The sequence below is a fragment of the Myxine glutinosa genome, chromosome 11 (genome assembly GCF_964187855.1).
Source record: "Myxine glutinosa chromosome 11, kmMyxGlut1.1, whole genome shotgun sequence".
Lineage (NCBI taxonomy): Eukaryota > Metazoa > Chordata > Myxini > Myxiniformes > Myxinidae > Myxine > Myxine glutinosa.
Window position 1 is genome coordinate 56,962,444 of NC_136271.1, and position 22,621 is coordinate 56,985,064.

Sequence of the window (22,621 nt, forward strand, 5' to 3'; positions counted from 1 at the left end):
GAAGTAGAGGACGGGGAAGACCGAGAAAGACTTGGCTAAAGATGGTCGAAGAAGAAATGCGGGCCAGGGGGTTAACAAGGGGAGATGCAGAAAATAGGGCAAAATGGAGAAGATTGTCTTGGGGACCGCAAGGCTAACCCCCGCTCTAGCAGGGAAAATGGCCTTAAAATGCATGTTGTTGTTGTATTCAGATTTGAACCCACAACATCTGGAGTGCCAAGGGTCTGCAGCATTAGAAATGCAGCCAGTGTTTCCGGCCGCCAGTGTTTCTGGCATTAGATGCTTTCACTGCTAAACCTGGGACATTCCCGCTCACCTTTTTTCAATCATAATTTGTTTTTGTTCACGTACCACATTTGTAGATACTCTTACCAAGAATAATATTGTGCCATTCATTGTTTTGACATTGTTTCGGCCCAATTTGTCGACAGTCAGCGTCACATAAAATCATTAATTTTCATCCGATTGACCAGAAAATTCAATTTACCATTTGAGTTTTGTCATCACACTTTCAAAAAAGCTTTATTATGATAATATGTGGAAGATAAATTTATGATTTTGTCAAAAGGTCAAAGGTCAAGATTGCATAAAACCACTAATTTCCACCCAAATGAACTGAAATTTAAAGAATTTGCATATTGGGTAACTGAATTGGTTCACCAATAAAAAGCTAGGAGCCGATTGTTGTTGTTTTTTAGATCAAAAGGTGAAAGGTCAAGGTTGCATAAAATCGCCAATTTTCACCTGTTTGATTTGAGATTTTAAGAATTTGGACGTTGGTTCACATAATTAGTTCACCAATCAAAAGCTATAACCTGATTTTTTTTTTTAGATCAAAAGCTCAAAGGTCAAGGCTACATAAAATTATCAATTTTCATTTTGTATTTTTTTTAAACTGTTTTCATCATGTTTGGCTTATGCAAGAAGATATCTGAATACAAAGTGGACGTTGATGGGCTTTGCAATTTCAGATGCTTTCTAGTTTGTACTAGGTACATGAACACCGTTAATTTCCTCGTTGAGTTGGTATCCTGCCCAAATCTCAAATTCTGTGTATACCCCTAGTGGCTATGGCGGTGAGATATTACGTAGCTGGCTTAACTGCAACATATCTGGTGGGCGAGGATTGATGCAACCAGCAGACAGATGTGTAATTTAATTTTGTTCGGATCTGCCTTTGCGAAACAATAATAACATCGATGATTCTTGCAATTTTACCGGAAAGGGGTAACCATGACGGATAATTTTCACGACCTTAAGTACAAATATATAGATGCATGTGGCCGTTTCGAACAGGCAGGTATTAGCTCTTTCGGTGTTTATGTGTCCGAGGCAGCCATTCTGTTGTTCTGATTGTTTTCTACATGTAAGCTTTACAACAAATGTCAAAAAAGAAGAAAAATCCTCTGTTACACTTGAGGAGTCATCTTAACAAGCAACGGCTGTTGGTGTCACGAAAGCACTTGAATCGCAAAACCACGTGCTTTGTCAACACTTGAGTTCATGAGATCACCCTATTTGGAGGAAGCAGACTCTTTCAGGCTTAGGACCTCTCTCAGGGTGGGACGCAAGGCCTATGTGCCAATGAATGGCCCTGTTTGTTCATTGCTCATGCATGGCCTTCACAGCACTCCGCTGCTTCAATGCGCCCTAATGCCAGAGCCGATTGTCCTCTTGTGATTATGTTTCGATCTGTGCTTTGAACTATACCTGGAACTATTCAAGGACAAACTTTTAACAATTACATTCTTGTCTTTTAATCTGACAGGTTGGTATAGTGGTATTGCGCTTACCTTTGTGCTGCCTAGCTTGGGTTTGATTTATCGCCCCGACGAGAATCCATCGGATCAATGCCTCGCAGGCCGAGGTGTCGCATCATGAAGTGTGGAGTGCCTTGGATGGACACGAAGCTTGGTTTTACCCTCTATTCGCATTAGTCGGTGAATGATAAAGATCCCGTGGTGTATTTCGAAGAAGCGTTGGAGAAGTATCACTGCCACACTGAGACAAATTACATGTTCCTGCCCCGACTACCCATGGGAAGGTTTTTTTTGTTTTAGCTACAGAATAAGAATGTGTAAGGTCTTTTTTTTCTTTTCTTTTTTAAATACAGAATCGAGGCTCGTGTAAGAGCTAACACATTGAACATGAAAAACATGCACAGACACATAAAACATGCAATGAAGGGAGCGGGAGACAAGAGGGGGAGAGAGAGGGAAGCACCAAGCACAACAACAGAAGAGAACAAGGGTGTAGGTATATCTGTGGAAGAGGGAAGGCTGGGGGAGGAGGGAGGGGTACATGGTATGAAGCAAATGAACACTACTAGGATTTTCAGGAAAGAAGTTGGGGATTGAAAGAGGTGGATTTGGGGTGTTTTAACGGGGGTAGAAAAGATCAAGGTTTTGGATGGGGGAAGATAAGAGATGGTGGTGAACAGCTGTTTTAAAGACCTTGAGGGAGGAGTGGGATTGAAGGGAGTGTGGGAGTTTGTTCCAGAGGCGGGAGAAAAGAGGAATGAAAGAGTGAAGGTGAGCAGAAAGTCTCGATTTTGGCAGTTTCACCAGAAGATGGTTCCTGGCAAATCTTGTGTGTCCTGAAGGAATATTTGGGGGACAAAGCACAGACAGAGCAGGGGGAGCAAGGCCGGAGAGGAGTCTGTAGAAGACAGAAAGACCACCAACCTGCCTGCGGTGAGAGAGAGAAAGGCCCTCAGAATTAGCTTCATCGCGGGAGATTCCATTGATTCTGAATGCTTTGGTTTCAACTGCGTGAAGCCGAGCTAGGTGTGAGGCAGGAGCACCGGCCCAGAGGGGAGAGCAGTATTCCATTGAGCTGCAGATGAAAGCTTTGTATGTGGTGAGGAGCTCAGAAGTGCCCAGAAAGGACTTTGCACGACGGATGATGCCCAGATGCCAGACTGGCTTTGGAGGTCAGCTTGGAAATGTGGTTTTCCCAGGAAAGATCATGGCAGATAGTGAGACCCAAAAGCTTGAGTGACAGAACTTCTTGGAGAGGATTGTTGAGAAAGTGGATGGGAGGGTTGTCCAGTCGGTCTTTTCAGAGAGACATAGTAAGAGTGTGAGATTTGTCAGGATTGAAAGACATGTTCCACTTGTTTGACCAGTCAGTGATTTTGTCCAGGTCTGCAGAGAGTGAGGAGGCTGCAGACTGCCGATCTGAGGGATGAGGAATGGAGCGACAGAGAGTGGAGTCATCAGCAAAGAGATAGAGAGGATTTTCCAGAGAGTCGGAGAGATCATTGATGAAGACCAGAAAAAGCACAGGGTCTTATTATTATTATTATTATTATCTCACAAAATTATTTCATTATTTTACAAAAATATTATCTTAAATATCAAAAATAAGGTCTTATTATCTTACAAAAAAACAGTCTTATCCAATATGGTGGCGTAGTTGAGAAATTCCCTACGGCTTTGCCATACTGTCTTACAAGTTATTTTTGTTGTCAAGGGCTGATTGCTCTTCTCACTCTTCCGTGAGCTCAGATTTTGTCCACAAAGAAGCTGTTATTCATTATGTGGCCTGAAATGTCAGTTGCACTTCAGGCCTTCGATTCAGGAATACAATCAAGTTGCACACTGCAAACTTTTATTACAAAAGCTCAGTTGCTACCAGCTGGAAACGTGACGCATAACAAAATGTTCAGGTCATTGCACTCGGCCAAGCTTCCCAAAGGGAACCGTGTGCATGTTATGTTTGCAAAATAGCAAAAAATTTGATTTCCTAACCTCTCCAATGTATCCCTTGAACAAACCCCAGTACCTCCCCCCTCTCTGCCTCCCAGCCTCTCCATTACACTATCCTCTCTCAATCTCATTTCCCTTTGCTCCCTTCTTCTTCCCAACCTCTCTGAGGGTGAAGAGAACTCTGATTCTGCAACTGGACCCGACGGCATCAGCCCACGGGTCCTAAAATCCTGCTCTGCTGCTCTATCTCACCCTCTCTCTGTTCTCTTCACCCTCTCTTTTGCTCAAGGTCAACTGCCATCTGCTTGGAAATCAGCCAACATCACCGCTTTGCACAAAAAAGGTGCAAAAACAGATCCTAGCAACTACAGACCAATCAGCCTTCTCCCAATTATCAGCAAAGTCATGGAATCCATCATTGCTTCTGATATGAAATCTTTCCTCTTCTCCAATGGCTTGATCTCTGATCATCAATTTGGTTTCAGACCAGGTCACTCTACTCTGGACATGCTGCTTCTGCTGTCTCAACAATGGATGGAGGTCCTCAATGCCAAACAGGAAATTAGAGCTGTCTCCCTCGACATATCACGTGCCTTCGACACGGTCTGGCACCCCGCTCTGCTCACCAAACTCTCCTCCTTTGGTATCCATGGAAATCTCCACGCATGGCTGGCGGACTTCCTCTCTAGTCGTCGTCAACGTGTGGCCCTGAATGGGTTTCTCTCATCTCCTCTTCCTGTTCAGGCTGGAGTTCCCCAAGGCAGTGTTCTGGGCCCCGTGCTTTTTCTGGTCTTCATCAATGATCTCTCTGACTCTCTCGAAAATCCTCTCTATCTCTTTGCTGATGACTCCACTCTCTGCCGCTCCATTCCTCTTCCCTCAGATCGGCAGTCTGCTGCCTCCTCACTCTCTGAAGACCTGGACAAAATCACAGACTGGTCAAACAAGTGGAACATGTCTTTCAATCCTGACAAATCTCACACTCTTACTATGTCTCTCCGAAAAGATCGACTGGACAACCCTCCCATCTACTTTCTCAACAATCCTCTCCAAGAAGTTCTGTCGCTCAAGATTTTGGGTCTCACTATCTGCCATGATCTTTCTTGGGAAAACCACATTTCCAAGCTGGCCTCCAAAGCCAGTCGCCGACTGGGCATCCTCCGTCGTGCGAAGTCCTTCCTCGGCACACCTGAGCTCCTCACCACATACAAGGCTTTCATCCGCAGCTCAATGGAATACTGTTCTCCCCTATGGGCCGGTGCTCCTGCCTCACACCTAGCTCGGCTTCACGCTGTTGAAACCAAAGCTTTCAGAATTATTGGAATCTCCCGCGATGAAGCTATCTCTGAGGGCCTTTCACTCACTCACCGCAGGCAGGTAGGTGGTCTTTCTGTCTTCTACCGACTCCTCTCCGGCCTTGCACCCCCAGCTCTCTCTGTGCTCTGTCCCCCAAATATTCCTACAGGTCGCACAAGATCTGCCAGCAACCCTCTGATGGTTAAACTGCCGAAATCTCGGCTCTCCGCTCACCTTCACTCTTTCATTCCTCTTTTCTCCCGCCTCTGGAACAAACTCCCTCACTCCCTTCAATCCCACTCCTCCCTCCAGGTCTTTAAAACAGCTGTTCACCACCATCTCTTATCTTCCCCCATCCAAAACCTTGATCTTTTCTACCCCCGCTAATTCGCCCCAGATCCACCTTGTTTGAAATTCCAACTTCTTTCCTGGAAGTCCTGGCAGTGTCCATATGTTTTATACCTCTCCCACTGCCCCCTTCCCACGCCCCCCCCCCCCCAAAGCCCTCGCCCTCTCTCAGATCTCTCGATGTCTCCATGTCTCTCGGTCCCAAAGGGAACCGTGTGCATGTTATGTTTGCAAAATAGCAAAAAATTTGATTTTCTAACCTCTCCAATGTATCCCTTGAACAAACCCCAGTACCTCCCCCCTCTCTGCCTCCCAGCCTTTCCATTACACTATCCTCTCTCAATCTCATTTCCCTTTGCTCCCTTCTTCTTCCCAACCTCTTTACTCTGCCCTTTCTGCCTTCTCCTTCATTTTCTCAAAAAAATTTTTTTAACTACACTGGTAGTTAGTAGCACTGTTGATTTCACAGCAAAATCGAGAAATGGAAGTACAGCTAAGATATCATTGCTTGTGATGGTATCAAAGACTAGCTACGAGGTCAAAGAACATGCGAGTGAAGTTATTTGTGATTGGGATCAAACAGCAAACCGGTGACCTTGGCCTTCTTTTAACATTTGGCCTAATGATACAATGGCGTGATGAGGGGAAGAAAAGCAAGCCGCACTGGGGCGTCCGCCGTCACGCACAATTTTCCTTGGATCTCTTGTTTACTCCTCGTGGCCTTGTGAAAATGTCCGCCCTTAGTTGGTCGTTGTGTCAGAAGGAAAGCTTCCTTTCTGTACTCCTGTCGCAAACCAGTCTATCCGCCTGTCTGCTTGAACTGTTTTCGGAACGTTCTTCACTTCCTCTTTGTTGTACAGGACATCTTATAAAAGGGAAAGTTTTAAACACTGATAATCGTTTTTTTTTTTTTTTCAGTCCTATCATGATGAGACTAGGCATCTTAAAAAGGTTCTGATTATATTTTTCTTTTTCCCACACAAGTTGATTGACTAATGAAAATGTCTCATCTGTGTTAAAAATGCTAAGTGAACAACAATGTGTGTGACAACTACATGGGACGCCTCTTCATGGTGGTTGTACCCCTACCCCAACGCAAGTCGGGGGCCACATCTACCCCGTTCTTCCCTGCTGTCGGGATTTGTCAGGGGAACGTGGTAATGGTCAGAATGCCGATCAGTCCCCATGGACCGGCCCTTTCCCCCTTCTCTCTCTCTCTCTCTCTCTCTCTCTAACTCTCTCTAACTCTGTCGTGACCCTGACTTTGTAAAGGTGGGGTACACTATCCTGGATGTGTGGATCTCTTGTTTTTTTTATTTATCGTTTGAAATTTTTTTGTATACAAGATCGAGGCTCGTGTAAGAGCTAACATTGATCACAAAAAGACAAACTGACACAAAACATATAATAAAGGGAGCGGGAGACAAGATGGGGAGAGAGAGAGGGAAGCACACAAGTACAACATTTGAGAGTAGGGACATCGGGAGATCTGTAGGAGGGAGAGGGCTTGGGTGGAGGAGGCATGGGAGGGGGGGGGGGGGGGGGTGGGAGAGGTAAAAAAAAAACAACACATGGACACTGTTAGGACTTCCAGGAAAGAAGTCGGTATTTAAGAAAAGTGGATCTGGGGTGAATTAACGGGGGTCGAAAAGATCAAGGTTTTGGATGGGGGAAGATAAGAGATGGTGGTGAACAGCTGTTTTAAAGATCTCGAGGGAGGAGTGGGATTGAAGAGAGTGAGGGAATTTGTTCCAGAGGTGGGAGAAAAGAGGAATGAAAGAGTGAAGGTGAATAGAGAGTCTTGATTTTGGCAGTTTAACCATAAGAGGGTTGCAGGCAGATCTTGTGCGACCTGTAGGAATATTTGGGGGATAGAGCACAGACAGAGCTGGGGGAGCAAGGCCGGAGAGGAGTTGGTAGAAGACAGAAAGACCACCTACCTGCCTGTGGTGAACGAGTGAAAGGCCCTCGGAGTTAGCTTAATCGCAGGAGATTCTAATGATTCTGAACGCTTTGGTTTCAATCGCGTGAAGCCGAGATAGGTGTGAGGCAGGATCACCGGCCCAGAGGGGAGAGCAGTACTCCATTGAGCTGCGGATGAAATCCTTGTATGTGGTGAGGAGCTCAGATGTTTCAAGGAAGGACTTCGCACGACGGAGGATGCCCAGACGGCGACTGGCTTTGGAGGCCAGCTTGGAAATGTCGTTTTCCCAGGAAAGATCATGACAGATAGTGAGACCCAAAAGCTTGAGTGACAGAACTTCTTGGAGTGGATTGTTGAGAAAGTAGATGGGAGGGTTGTTCAGTCGGTCTTTTCAGAGAGACATAGTAAGAGTGTGAGATTTGTCAGGATTGAAAGACATGTTCCACTTGTTTTACCAGTTTGTGATATTGTCCAGGTCTGCAGAGAGTGAGGAGGCTGCAGACTGCCGATCTGAGAGTTGAAGAAGAGAAGAAGGGGAGATGAGAGAAAATCATTCAGGGCCACACGTTGACTATGCCCAGAGAGGAAGTCCGCAAGCCATGCGTGGAGATTTACATGGATACCATAGGAGGAGAGTTTGGTGAGCAGAGCGGGGCGCCAGACAGTATCGAAGGCACGTGATATGTCAAGGGAGACAGCTCTGATTTCCTGGTTGGCATTAAGGACCTCCATCCATTGTTGAGACAGCAGAAGCAGCATGTCCAGAGTAGAGTGACCTGGTCTGAATCCAAATTTTATGATCCGAGATCACGCCATTGGAGAAGAGGAAGGATTTGACGTCGCAAGTGATGATGGATTCCATGACTTTGCTGATTATTCAGAGCAGGCTGATTGGTCTGTAGTTGCAAGGATCTGTTTTTGCACTTTTTTGTGTAAAGCGGTGATGTTGGCTGATTTCCAAGCAGATGGCAGATGACCTTGAGCAAAAGACAGGGTGAAGAGAACAGAGAGAGGATGAGATAGAGCTGCAGAGCACGATTTTAGGACCCGTTGGCTGACGCCGTGTGGTCCATTTGCCTAATCAGAGTCAAGTTTTGACAAAAACTTATCCACCTTGTCAGGAGAGAAGGACACAGAGTCCAGGAGCAGCTGGGTTCGGCTGAGAAAGGTGGGTACAGAAAGAGATGTGTTCGGGACACAAGATTTTGAGGCAAACACAGAGTTGAGGCATTCAGTTTTTCATGTGCGGTGTCAGCTGTGTAGCTCTTTGAGGTAAGGGAGGGGATGGAAGGGGAACAAACAGCAGAAACAGATTTGACCTGACGCCACCAGGATTTGGAGGAGGGAGACAGGTTTGAGAGTTCAGTCTTGAGAGAAGAGAGATATTGTTTCCAGGCTCTCCTGAGGGTAGATGCACACTTGTTCCGAGCTTTGTGAAAGGAACTGAGATCACCTTCAGTTGGACTAGCCTTCCATGAGGTGAAGACAAGTTGCTTCATGGCAACTGCCTCACCACAAGCTTTTGTTTACCATGGACGGGAGGAAGGGTATGACAACTGAAGACGAGATGGGATAAATCTGTGCATGAGAGAGAGCAGTTTACTTTGGAAGAATTCCCAGGAAGAGTTGATGTCAGAGGCAGTAGAGATGGGAGACCAGTCCAGATGATTGATGGCTGCTTGAAGATCGTGCCAGTTGGCCTGAGTGAAATGCCAGACTTGTCGGCGCTGAGGAGGCTCTCTGAGAATGGCCAGAGAGATGTCCACTTTAACAAGGAAATGATCAGAAGAACCGATTGTAGCAGAAGTAGAGTTTTGGAGTTTTTAAGGGAAGGGACGAGGGAGGAGTTTAGGATGGGAGGGGTGATGTGGGAGTTTAGGAGGGGAGGGGTGAAGGGGGAGAATTGAAAGGGAGGGGTGAGGGGGAGTTTTGAAGGGAGGGGTGAGGAGGGAGTTTAGAAAGTGGATGATTCATGAAAAACAAACATTTATTACAAACTGGGTTTATTGTGATTTTCAAGTCAGAGATCCGTTTGAAAATGATAGAGGAGGGGTGGAATGATGGTGAGTTTAGAGAAGGTAGAAAGGAATGACTGTAAGAGATTGAATACTTTTTTGAAATGAAATGATTTGATGAGGAAATTGAAAAAAGCCTTTTAAATAGGAAGAAAAACAGTGTGTTGCAATAAACCACTGAATAAAACACTGCAGGGGAAAGTTTAAACATATTTAAACAAAACCGTGAAAAACAATCTGGGAAAAGTCCCTGAAGTGAGGGCGTGGATCAGAGAAAGGAGAAAGGGTTAAATGAGATGGAGGAAACTGGAATTGGAAAGGCGAGTTTCGGCTGGAGAGGGAAGGAAAAGGTGGAAGAAAAGGAGATAAAGGGGGTGGGGTGAGACAACGGCACATGTGGGGGCCCGCAAGGAGAGAAGGAAATAAATAAAAATTGTATTTAAAATGTTAGAGAAAGGGTAGATGTTCAGGGAAGTTAGGGGGGGGAGAAGAGAAAATCTAAGAAATAAACAATACAGTGAAGGAAAGAATTTTAATTCACAAAACACCGACAGTGGGAGGGAAGCCTCAAGTTACCAGGCCGCGCACGCGGTGCGAACAGAAAACGATTTAATTATACACAAGTTTGCATGAATTGCAAATAAACACGAACTAGAAACACACAGTAACACATGCACAATAAAATAACGAGTGGAAATTTGACAAAGACACGAATGTGAAAATACTTAAAACTTTGATGCCGTGCAGAGGTACAATTCGCTTCCTTGCTCGAGGGACCGGAAGTGGAACTCTGGGTCATTCCTGTGAAATTATTCAGCTGTCTCCACATCGTGGGCTTGTTCGAGAGAACTGTCTGAGGTTATACAACAACAACAACAACAACAACAACAAAGTGTGTTCATAGCGGAACAAGTACAAAAAGTTTTAATTAAAACAAAAGCCGCGTTGATGTTACACAATGCCTAGATGCAGCTGTGCCTATAACGTCGATGTTATAGGCACAGGACATTCCTATTGATTCGATTACTTGATGTTATTTTTGTGCAAAGTGAAAATATATCTCGGCAATTTCCCGTGTGTGGCGACGAATTTTTAATATATCTCGGCATTTTCCCGTCTGTTATTTCAGGCGGTGTATGACTGACCATGCCGCGATTTAAAAAAATATATATCTCGGCAATTTCCCGTGTGTGGCGACACGTGAACGAAGCTAAGCTCCTCTCTCCACATTATTGTGACGACGTATAAATTAAATATTTCATCGTGACGATTGTCATCAAATGGACGAATTTTTAATATATCTCGGCATTTTCCCGTCTGTTATTTCAGGCGGTGTATGACTGACCATGCCGTGATTGTAAAAAAATATATCTCGGCAATTTCTCGTGTGTAGCGACACGTGAACGAAGCTATGCTCCTCTCTCCACATTATTGTGACGACGTATAAATTAAATATTTCATCGTGACGATTGTCATCAAATGGACGAATTTTTAATATATCTCGGCATTTTCCCATCTGTTATTTCGGGCGGTGTATGACTGACCATGCCGTGATTGTAAAAAAATATATCTCAATGGACTTGAAGTTACAGGCCTTTGAGAATTCATTTCGTTCTATAAAGGGCAACTTTCATCGGATTTTCTTCCCGTTTTTTTTCAACCGAGTCTAAAACTATGTTAGCGACTGTGAAAAATGAAATGATATATCGAATTTGATTTGAAATAAAACTGTGTGAGAGAGGAAGACACCACGGGCCTACAAAACAGGCCTCAAAGCTATGCGAGTTAATAAAATGGTGGATATTTGTTTATATGAAGGCTCTCCCAGAATGGGTGGAGCTATGGTTCCCAGAATGGGTGGAGCTTTGAGGTTTTGTCTTCTCTGCAAGAACAAGAAGAAGAAGAAGAAGAAGAACAACAACAACAACAACAGCAGAGGGAACTCTATGAGCAGCGTCTGCGACGCGGCTAAAAATATCTTAAGAATAACTCCACTGTTATGGTTTTTAAGACATCTTGGAACAACATTTGCTGAATCTAAACCTTTTTGAGTTGCTATTTCCAATGATGGCGATATCATGATCATAGGGCATCGTCAGCATTTAAAAACGGTGTAACTTTTTCTGGGGCGCATGGTAATGTTTCCACGCGTTTATTTGCACAGCCTTGGTATGATGCTTTGGTGCACATCTCTTCAGGAATAATCGATCAGTTTGTACATTGTATTGTGCGAGTGCTTGAGTCTACCTCGCACATCTACTTTAAGATGAATTGTTTGTTCTCAGATCTACCGCAGTCCAGCTTCGTTCAATGCTTTGTCTTGTGCTTTGGATTTATTGAAATACTTTTCTGCCATTTAATCTGCTGGCACAAACTAATTGCGGGGTCTTCCTTCCTTCTCCCTTTATTTGAATTGCCAACATTGATCACATGACGACAGTTGCAAAGCGACACTTGGTTTGAATGAAAAATCAACTGATTTTGTTGTTGTATTTTTATTGAAACCAAAAAGTTGTGCATATTCCATTTAGCTGTTACGCAACATTCAACATCACTTTGATTCATAAATAACTGAAAATGCAGATAGCGGGTATTGGTGAGGTTTCATAAAAATCCGAACCTTGACACGGATCAATATTTAATGTTACAATCTGTGCCATTGAGTGTTACCGACATCAATGGGGGATTTTATTTCTTTCCAGTCATGGTTTCTGGTCTCGTTCCCTTGGCCTCCTTGCACCTTTTACTACGGGCCAGGGACTTGTGGCAGCGATGCCAGCTGCGTCCTTGTTGGCACTGCCTGGCTGGCTAATAATAGCATTGCTGTTGGTGATTGCTGAGCAAAGTTTGCAGAGAAACGGTTTGTTTGTTCAGGGCCAGTGCGAGATTACACCCTGAAAAGATGTGTGTTCCCGTGAAAGCGCAGCGACTTATAAAACTGTTTAAAATAATAATGCAGCGTTTCACCGAGGGCCGCTCCAACAAGTCAAACACACTGTATGTACATTTTGTTGGCAACGGCATCTTTTGATTATATCAATTTAAGGACCAATCCTACTTCATGACGTTTATTTTTCTTGACAATTGTTTCGAACTCCATTGCTGCCTTCTAAACTTTCCGCTCGAAACTCAATTTCAGAGCAATATCTCCTGGTAACTTCACAAACAACAAGCTATATTTTGCCATTTTTCTGCGAAAATGGGGTTTTCTTCTTGGTATAGGGTTCATCTCTGGAAATTTGCTTAGCTCGTATTATCTGCCAGGACCTGGAGAATGTGCTAAAACTCTGGCCCTGCATTCATGGCTGCCACTTCACTTAAGTCCTTTCAAATTTCAATGAATTCCCAAAAACGGTACTCTGTTGCCTTTTCTTTGGAATCATGGGGGACAGGGTTTGTGTTAACTTTAGAAATTCCATCGCTATTCAAAATAAACCTCTGCAATTGTTTCAGACCAGCGACATCCACGCTTGGTCTACCGACTATGTAACGTTCACGCTTGGTCTACCGACTATGTATCGTAAGTGTTAAGTGTGTTCTTGGCTTGAAGGTAGCTTTGTGGGGATAACAAACAAGGTATAATAATATTCAAGTTGAGTTACACTTACACTGGGAGGACAGGAGCATGTATCTACCTGCCCGGCTCACTATGTAAAAGGTTTTCTTGTATTGCACGCATTGTAATTTGCTCCAGAGTTTTCCAATTCGGTTGTAGACAATCATTGTTATTTAGTTTGCCCTTTATTGTTTTAACTTCTCATTGTTAAGTTTCCATTCTTTGGTCTTGTAATGTCTGCAAACTTAAAAATCGACTAAAAACATTTTCATCAACGGAAATAAATCCGTTTGTCGTTGTTTCGGCAATACACGGGGTGTGGATGCACTGTTGGAGATTTGCTTGTTTTTGATCAGTGTCACAGTGAGGTAAAGTGTTAAGGCTTATTAGTCGCTTTGCAAAGGAAAGGTACACTGCTCATAGGTCATTCACGCATGTAATGATGGTATTATGAGATCATGGACACTGAGTCGGCTGTCGGAATCGAGGACGTATTTTTATATTAGGTTTTTTAGAATTTTCAATGGGTAAAGGCCAGGTGTGTGTCGTTTGTTGTTATCTCCATATGCGAGTTTCAGAAGGTGGAATTGATGGAGTTCTCCCAGGTCTCGAAGCATCCACTTCCGTTTCAGTAAGGGATCATGATTCGTGTACCAGCTTGTGAAGTTTTGTTGTTCTCAAAGTTTTGGTCCAAGGGCTCTTTTGAGGATCGTCACCAAGCCTCGGACAGCTTCCAACTCCAGTTAGTTTGTAGTAATATTCCCAGGGATGGTTTTAATATCTCCATCAGGAAAATTCTTTATCATTCCCATTGCTCCAATTATCACTGGGACAATGTCGGTGCTCTTCAGCTTCCGGGATCTTTTGACTTCATTTCAGGACAAGTGCTCTGATACTGTATCGGATAATAACAAGGTTCTTGTTTTTAATTCATTTGTATATTGCGCCGGGAAGTAGGCAAGCTATCGCTGGCACCATGGCCAAATCACATATTCCTGCCCTAACTACTTAGTCGAGCGTCAGGCCTAGCCAGTCAGTTCGTGAAAGACTAAGGCCAAAAACTTCTCCTGGCCAACATTACAAGAATGTGGGAATAATTGTCGCCATTAAAGACGAAGAAGAAGAAGAATATTGTGCCTGGAGTCAATTACGAGTTTCTCCCCCAGCCCCAGGTACCATTGTTGGGGTGGTTGGGGGTGGCACTGTGATTAAGAATCACCAAGTAGGCTTAAACTTTTTATAAATAACCATTTATTTGGAAACTTTACTTCCGGAAAGTTCTGAAAGTGAAAATGTGTGATAGTTGGAAATATTCATTTAGTATGGCTGATGTATTTTCCCCACCTTGTGGTTGTGTCATTCCAGGAGCTGGTGAATCAGGAAAGAGTACTATTGTGAAACAGATGAAGTAAGTTGACATTTTATGTTTTTATTTACCCCTGAGGATATATTTGTTTTATTTATATTTGACTATGGTTCATGGAAGAGCTGTCATCTATCTATAATTCCAGTAATCTCTGTGTGTCTGTGTGTCTGTGTGTTTGTGTGTTTGTGTGTTTGTGTGTTTGTCTGTGACCGCTGTTTCTCGACAACCACGGGTCCGATATACTTGAAACTTGCCAGGTATATTGCTGGGGACCCGAGGATGTGCCTTTTCAAGGTTTCATATTAATCGGACAAGTAGTTACCGAGCTATGGCGATTTCTTTACCAAACTCCGCAAGCCGTTCGCTTTGGACCAAACCATTTCATGTAAATAGAGGGGGGGGATTGTCACCGTACTCGCAAGCCGTTCGCTTTGGACCAAACCATTTCATGTAAATAGAGGGGGGGGGGGGGATTGTCACCGTACTCGCAAGCCGTTCGCTTTGGACCAAACCATTTCATGTAAATAGAGGGGGGGGGATTGTCACCGTACTCGCAAGCCGTTCGCTTTGGCTTTGCGAATGGACCAAACCATTTCATGTAAATAGAGGGGGGGGATATAATTTTAGATATATATATAGTACGGGCATGCCCTAGTATACATAAATCACACACGCACACACACACACACACACAGACACACACACACACACACACACACACACACACACACACGAGACAATGCTGAACTTGACTTCAGATGAACACTGCATCGACTTTTGGAGAAGTAACTATGTGTGTGGGTGCCATGAGGTGGTGTTTTTATCATCTTAATCAGAGTGGCATTTTTAGAGAAAAATCTCCTCCTCCTCCCATGGGATGCCAACTTGTGAGGTTAGTGCATGCTGTATCCTCTAATCTAAATGCTTAGCATCACGCAAGGGAGCAGTACATGCCATTTTTAAAGTCTTCGGTATGACTTAGCCAGGGTCGGAGTCGAACCACTGACATGCAGGACTCTGAGCGGACTCTGGAACCAAAATACCAGTGAGTCTGGTTTCATTCGTCTATTGTTCATTCATTTAACCTCTGGAACATAACATAATTGTGAGCCCCAATTGGACTTATCCCGAAACGGGGGCTTATGGGTTGGGGCTCGTCCGTCCGTCCGTCCTCTTACTACTGGTGCTTGATGGAGTAGATACAGGTCATTTTCCACTCATATTGTAGGGTTTGGGGAAAGTTTTACGAAAATTACTCAACAAAAGATGCTTGATACCACTCTATTATGATGTCCGAAGTACAGTACGATGTGCAGATTAAAATTAAGAAGGAACTTGTAGGTAGTTTGCCCATGTGCCAAACATAGCACATAGGTGGACTCCAATCAAATTGTAGAAACATCTCAAGGATGATCAGAGGAAATTGGATGCATCTGAGCTCAATTTTGGAATGTCATAGCAAAGGGGTTGAATACTTATTGTCTCAACATTTCAGCTTTTCATTTTTAATTATTTTGTAAAAATTTATATCATTCCACTTTTACATTATGTGGTATTATGTGTAGATCAGTGACAAAAAAAATCTCAATTTAATCCATGTTAACTTCCGTTTGTAACACAACAAAGTGTGAATACTTTCTGAAAGCATTATATACAGTGCATTCAGAAAGTATTCAGACCCCTTCGCTTTTTTCAAATTTTGTTATGTTGCAGCCTTATGCTGAAATCGTTTAAATTCATTTTTTCCCTCATCAATACACACTCAATACCCCATAATGACAAAGAGAAAACAGGATTTTAGAAAGTTTTGCAAATTTATTAAAAAGAAAAATCTGAACTATCACATTTGCATAAGTATTCAGACCCTTTGCGATGAATGAATGAATATGAATGATCGTTTTAAGGCCATTTTCCCCGCTAGAGCGGGGGTTAGCCTTGCAGGCCCCATGACAATCATGGTTCCCTGTTTTGAGGCAATGTTTTTATGGCCGGATGCCCTTCCTGACGCCAACCCTTGGTCACGCTCTTACGATGCGCAGGGATACTGTGTACCTATTCTAAATCGGGGTACACACCGCTCAATTTGCCGACCTCGGAGGGATGGCAGGCTGAGTCAACCCCCCTGGCGTTAATTCAGCGATCGACCGGGATTCGAACCCAGGATCCTAGGATCCCAAGCCGGCACCCTAACCACTAAGCCAACACCAGGCGCCTGGACACCAGCACCAGGCGCCAACATCATAAAACATTTGCTGTGACACTTGAAATGTACCTCAGGTGCCTCCCATTTCTCTTGATCATCTTTGAGATGTTTCTACACCTTGATTGGAGTCCACCTGTGGTAAATTCAATTGATTGGACATGATTTGGAAAGGCACACACCTGTCTATATAAGGTCTCACAGCTGACAATGCATATCAGAGCAAAAACCAAGCCATGAGGTCGAAGGAACTGCCTGCAGAGCTCAGAGATGATGTGTGTATTTACAATTGCTTACAATTTACAATTTACAATTCCTCACAGGTTAAGGTTCTTGCCTGGAACTATGTTTGAGGTTTACAATTTCAATAAAGTTGAATATTTGATGTTGTGAAATTAACATCATTTACAACAATCCTTTAAATTATTTATATTTAAGTTTAGGAACAACCGATACTGTACAATTAATTAAGTGTGTGTGTGTGTGTGTGTGTGTGTGTGTGTGTGTCTGTGTGTGTGTGTGTGTGTGTGTGTCTGTGTGTGTGTGTCTGTGAATAAAAGAGAGATAGAATTTTGAGGAACAGAAATGAAAAAACAAGATGTGTGTGTATTTTTGTAAAATAGTCTGATATCATTTTTTTCAAAACTCTGCTTTTGCACTATGCAGCATTTTTGTCGTTTTTATACTTCTGTTTTTGCTAACATCATATTATGAATCTTAATAGCCTGGTGTTGGCTTAACGGTTAGGGTGCCGGCTTGGGATCCCAGGATCCTGGGTTCGAATCCCAGTCGATCGCTGAATTAACACCAGGTGGGTTGACTCAGCCTGTTCATCCTTCCGAGGTCGGCATAATTGAGTAGGGGAAGGCGGAGCAAGTTGAGCATAGGGGTAAGTTGAGCCACCACCAGCCAGTTATGAATGAGTCAGACTTTGTGGTGGCGCCATCTATAGATGCCCCATTGCATAACTCCAAATTCTGCCATATTGTTTTCTAAATTGACACAGAAACCAGTGTTGCAGAGGGAAAAATCAAATTTTCAGCCATAAAAGTAAAAAGGTGTAAAACAGGTAAGTTCACGTTTCTTCCATATGCAGCAGAGATATAATATGGATATCAGATGACAATTGTTAGTCCAGGTATGTGTCTCCATTCTTGTCATAGACTTTAATACGATGGATGCATAGAATATGTGTGTATGTGGAGACATCTCAGAAAGTTCAGACTGGGGTAAGTTGAGGCAGACCCTACGGGGCAAATCGAGCCATGGCTCAACTTGCCAACTCATGTTGGTGGAGATAATAATAATTAGCATTTATAATGCGCTTTTCCCCAAAGGCTCAAAGCGCTTACAGAATACCATATTATTACCCCGGTCATTGGATACATTGCGAGCCTGCACCACACTGGGTGTACCATCTCCACTCCCCGGGGAGCATTCCTTGCCGTGCTGCCATTTCAAGCGCTCCGAGCAAAGTCATTCACAGAGGCTTTCACATCCTACCAGGTCCCTTTCACATCCCACCAGGTCCCTTTCACATCCTACCAGGTCCCTTTCACATCCTACCAGGTCCCTTTCACATCCTACCAGGTCCCTTTCACATCCTACAGCCTAAGTGCGTTGGCAGTTCTGCCCGTTGTTCTGGACAGCTTGTGTTCAATTGTGACTTGTCAGTTTGGCAGCTTAATTGACTTGATTTCTGACATGTTTTAGTTTTAGTTCCAGATCCAAATGATGAAGCTGGCATTGATGAGCAAGATATTGTGCCTTAATTGCCACAGTCTGACTGTTGGCCTTTCTGGGTGTATTTGGGACACTTTTGTTTTATTGTGACTTAAAACTGTGGCAGCTGTTTCCAACTCAATCCAGCTGCCACATTGAATTATAACCATGAACACAAGGCACATGTAAATATTTCGTTCAGTGTTGTAACAAGAACATTAAATATTTTTCAGGCAGACCAATTTTTGTACTTCAGTTATCTTTATTTGGGGCAATGATCAACTATTTGGGATACTTTTTGTTTAATTGTGACTTGAAACTGTGACAGGTGGATTGAGTTGACTTTTCTTACCACAGTTGACAATCTTGTTTTTCTATGAGAGTGACTCAATTTGTTCGTAACTGATTACTATAACCATGAACACAAGGTAATCATTTCGTTCAGTGTTGTAGAACTTTACAACATTCAATATTTTTCTGGCAAAACAATGGTTTTCTACTTTAGTTATCTTTATTTGGGGGCAATGATCAACTTACCCCTATGTGGTACAACTTACCCCCAGAGGTTGGATCAACTTACCCCTCAGGCGGGCAAGTTGAGCCATTTTGGCCTCCGTTTTTTCAAAGGTCACAGTGACTTTCAGTGTGGGGATAGAAAGTAAGAACCAGCTACAAAATGTTTCCCAAGGATTAAATTAGAAGGCAAGATACTCATTTGTGCAAGATCATCAGTAAGTTCAGTCCTAACATTCCAAGAACAAAAACTGGCTCAACTTGCCCCGCCTTCCCCTACCAGTTCACTGGTAATTCCCTGTGTGTTGCAAGAGGCGACTAACAGGGTTGGTGGCAGGAAGAGCATCCGGCCGTAAAACATTGCTTCAAAAAGGGGACCAAGGTGCCCGAAAAAGGTCCAACCCCTGGTCTGCGGGGGAAAATGGCCTCTAAAGGTGGTTCGTATTATGATCCTTAATATTTTACAGTAAGATAGTTAGGAACAGTCTTTTTTGTTCCATAATTTTGTGTTTTACCTGTTTAAGGTTACTTCTTCCTGGACATGTTTCAGCCAGATCAGTACCTATCCTCAGTCTTTAAGTGTCGTTTCGATTTCCTTTTGAGGCCATGCAACTATACACAATTACAAAAGAACTTCCAGCTTGACGGATCACAAAGCCGAGCATCCACTGCAAAAAGCATTTCTATCTTAAAGGCAAATAATTGGTGGGAATGTCAACAATATTTACAACAAATCTTTCCACGTTTCTAACTTTCCCTCCTTTTCCATCAAATGTTCAAGCGCACAAGCACTCACCCCGTGAGCTCAAAGGATTGGCATAATTCAAATGGCAGGTAATTCGTGTAATTAGCCGAAATGGTGATCCACCACTATGACTAATTTCCATATGATCTGGCATGTCTTGGAAATAACAAGTAGTCTAGTAGGAAGACTAGGTCCCCCTGCACCCCCCGGAGATATACTTCTAATCAGTGTTTCTAGATTGGAAAAAGTGTGTAGAAAATGACTAGCTATGGCCCCAAGCTGAAAAAATGTCCCACATACCATTTTTATGCAAATTACTGCTGCCATTATCAAAAAAACGATTTTTGACATATCTCAGCCAATATTGCAGATAATTGAAAAATGAAGGTGTCTAGACCCATGTTTTGAAGGGCATAGATCATGATAGAACTATTCATAACATGATTACATGTGTCTATGGTATACTAGTATGCTAATTAGTGCTTTATTTACAAAATAATCACAGTTTTACGAAATAATAGACTCATATTAAGGTCCGTCTACACAGACGTTAACACAAAGTTTTATTTTTCTAAATATTACAACTGTCAAAATAGTCCTAGCACTCAATGTGACCACTCTTCTCTTGCTTGTTTTAGATAAACATCATTAGCATTAGTGATTCTACACTGAGTCAGTCATCATCATTTTCATCGAAATCGTCAGAGTCAAACTCTTCTTCTCCTTCCTCTTCCTCCTCCTCTTCGTGCTCTCCTGTGTTCAGAAGATCCACCAGTGAGGTTGGTAGGATGGGACCACTGGACCACATTGGTTTCAACAGTCCTTCATCAGTCCTTATCCATCCTTGCTCCTCATAAGGTTTTGGCTTTTCGATGATAGGTTGATCGGCTCTTTTGTACAATGCTACGCGGTGGTTCACACGCTGGATGTGCGGCTTCAGGGCAGACTGGCATGGAGGAAGGCGAGCCAGATCAACCTTGGACTTGGATGTGAGGGTCTTGTCCTCTCCCACCATTTTTCGTAGCAGCTTGGCACGGACAATGTCCACTGATGACTCGCGACTCTGGCCGTACATCACACAGGTGAATTTTTCTAACTGCCTCTCCACCTCAGGGTTGGCATCCCAGTTGTCACCCAGTTCACCGAATGCCCTGTGAAACCTGGGATTCTTCTCCAGCTTTTTCAAGGGCCCGACTTTTCCCTTCCCTTTGAAGGCACTGGTGCAGTCTTCTCCGCTGAACACATAGTACCCCAGGAGAGTGGCACAGTAGTCCTCTCCCAGGGATTCTGCCAGCTCAGAGACGTTGACAAGTTGGCGATGCTTCCCTGACCCTGTATCCAGGTACACCGTCAGCTTGATGTTGTGGGCATGGTGGAGCAGGATCAGGAGGATGTCTGTGTCCGGTGTTCTGACTACAGCGTTCTTGTATCCGATGGTAGCAGCATGATGGAGGTACAGAACCACCCTGGTATCAGTCTCTTCCTGGTTGCTGTAGATCGTGGGGAGTTCACGTACCTCGACCTGAAACACAAAAAGGCACCGCATTTCAATCACCAGTCACTGCCAGTTTCAGATCTAGACAAACATCACAGGTAATCACCTTTTTTTCAGGAAAAATTACAAATTGAATCGCCATTCACGAAGGGCTTTCAATTTTACCTTGCCATTCGTTGAGGCAAGTTGGTGGGCCTTGTTGCCAGTCATTAGCACGCTGAGAAAGCGGACAAGGTCTGGAGGTAGGATGTCTTCAGGATTGAGCTCCATGTCTTCAGCTGTTGGTGGCCATGGTTGGTCTTTACACTCTCTGAAAGCCTGTAGAATACCCTGGCGAAGTTGGAGGGCAACATTTTGGTTCTTGTTTGTGCTTCCGAGTGTGAATGCTCGTGCGAGAGCATTGGAAACTGTTATGTTTGAGCTGTGCACAAGCCAGAAAGAAATGACATCACATTTGTCATGATCAACCTTCGTGAAGTGGATATGCTCCTTGATTGGGTCATTCTGTAGGCGTTTCAGTAGTTTCTCTGACCGATAATTTGAGTTCTCATATCCATTCAGTTTCAGTTCCTCGACATAGAGCAAGCGCAAGGAAGAAAGCTGTAGAACTTTATTCTGCTGGATGACCTGGGTTTGAATGTGTTCCAGTACTGAGTTGAATGCCTTTTCATGGGCGGCTGACATGCAAGCCTGCTCCTTTGGTGCTTCGGCTCTGTGAATCGCACGCTCATAGTTGTAGAATGCTGTGCGGAAAGCTTTAAAACATGACGGATGGTGTTTGGCCTCACATGCAAAGAGGTCTTTGTTTTTCACCTTTCGATGGAGTCGATAGAGACCCATTTTCTCAGCCCGTGTTTCGATTTGCTCCCATGCATTTTCTTTGTTTTTAAAGGATGGGAAGGTTGTAGGCCTCTCAGTATTGCGATGAGCATCTTTGGTCTCAACTTTCTCACAAAATATACACTCTGGCGGGAAGATGGGTTCAGCAGAACCTCCTGGTTTACGAGGAGAGTGATGCCATGATGAGGTTGATGGCCCTGGTTCTGTATCATCTCCCAGACGATGAAAGTGGCGGACAAAGTGCTTATAACACTTGCTGTGATATCCTACTCTTTCTAGGTCATCAGGAAGAGTTGCCGGGATCTGATCACATACTGATTGCATACGACATGGGGAGTCATGCGGTTGGTTGAGACGTCTATCCCGGATCTTTTGAAGCAGTTGCAGTTTTTCTGAAGCAGATCCTTTAATTTTACGGAGGGGCGTGAAATCCCCATGATCAGACATGGATGGTACATGAAGGATGCATGTAGGAGGAGAGCTTTGGGCTGCAGGTTCTACACTCCGTTTTCTTTTGGGCATGCTTGCTGTCGATGTCTACCATCACTGTTAAATGACAAATAAGAAATCACGAATGATGTTAAAAGTGCCTGTGAAAGGAGGCTCTGAGTTTTCAGTGAGGTAACAGAGGTTCTGAGTCATGTTCTACACTAGGGTACTTTTTAGCTGACTAAACCATGTTTAGTGGCATCAAAAGTGCTAATAGCTAAAACATCTAAATTCTTCCACACTAACGTTAGCTATCTAGGCCAATGAAACATTGTGCTAAGTTACTGTAGCTAGCTCAGCTGTCGTGCCTCTTTCTGGTTCAATTCATATACAGAAGTCAACAGATATGTCTCATGTTTGGCATTAACAAAAGTTTAAGTTACACCGACATTAGGAACATAC

General features: G+C 43.6%; 2 protein-coding genes across 2 annotated transcripts in view; one reads left to right on the plus strand and one right to left on the minus strand.

The window, feature by feature from the left end:
• LOC137436697 (uncharacterized) overlaps nucleotides 1-22,621 on the minus strand; it is a 258,031-nt gene that overhangs the window by 161,674 nt on the left and 73,736 nt on the right. The window lies entirely within an intron of this gene.
• LOC137436695 (guanine nucleotide-binding protein G(i) subunit alpha-1) overlaps nucleotides 1-22,621 on the plus strand; it is a 167,678-nt gene that overhangs the window by 79,179 nt on the left and 65,878 nt on the right. The window contains exon 2 of the mRNA XM_068130696.2: nucleotides 14,215-14,257. Within this exon, the coding sequence (XP_067986797.1) occupies nucleotides 14,215-14,257 (43 nt within the window). The remainder of the gene's footprint in view (nucleotides 1-14,214; nucleotides 14,258-22,621) is intronic.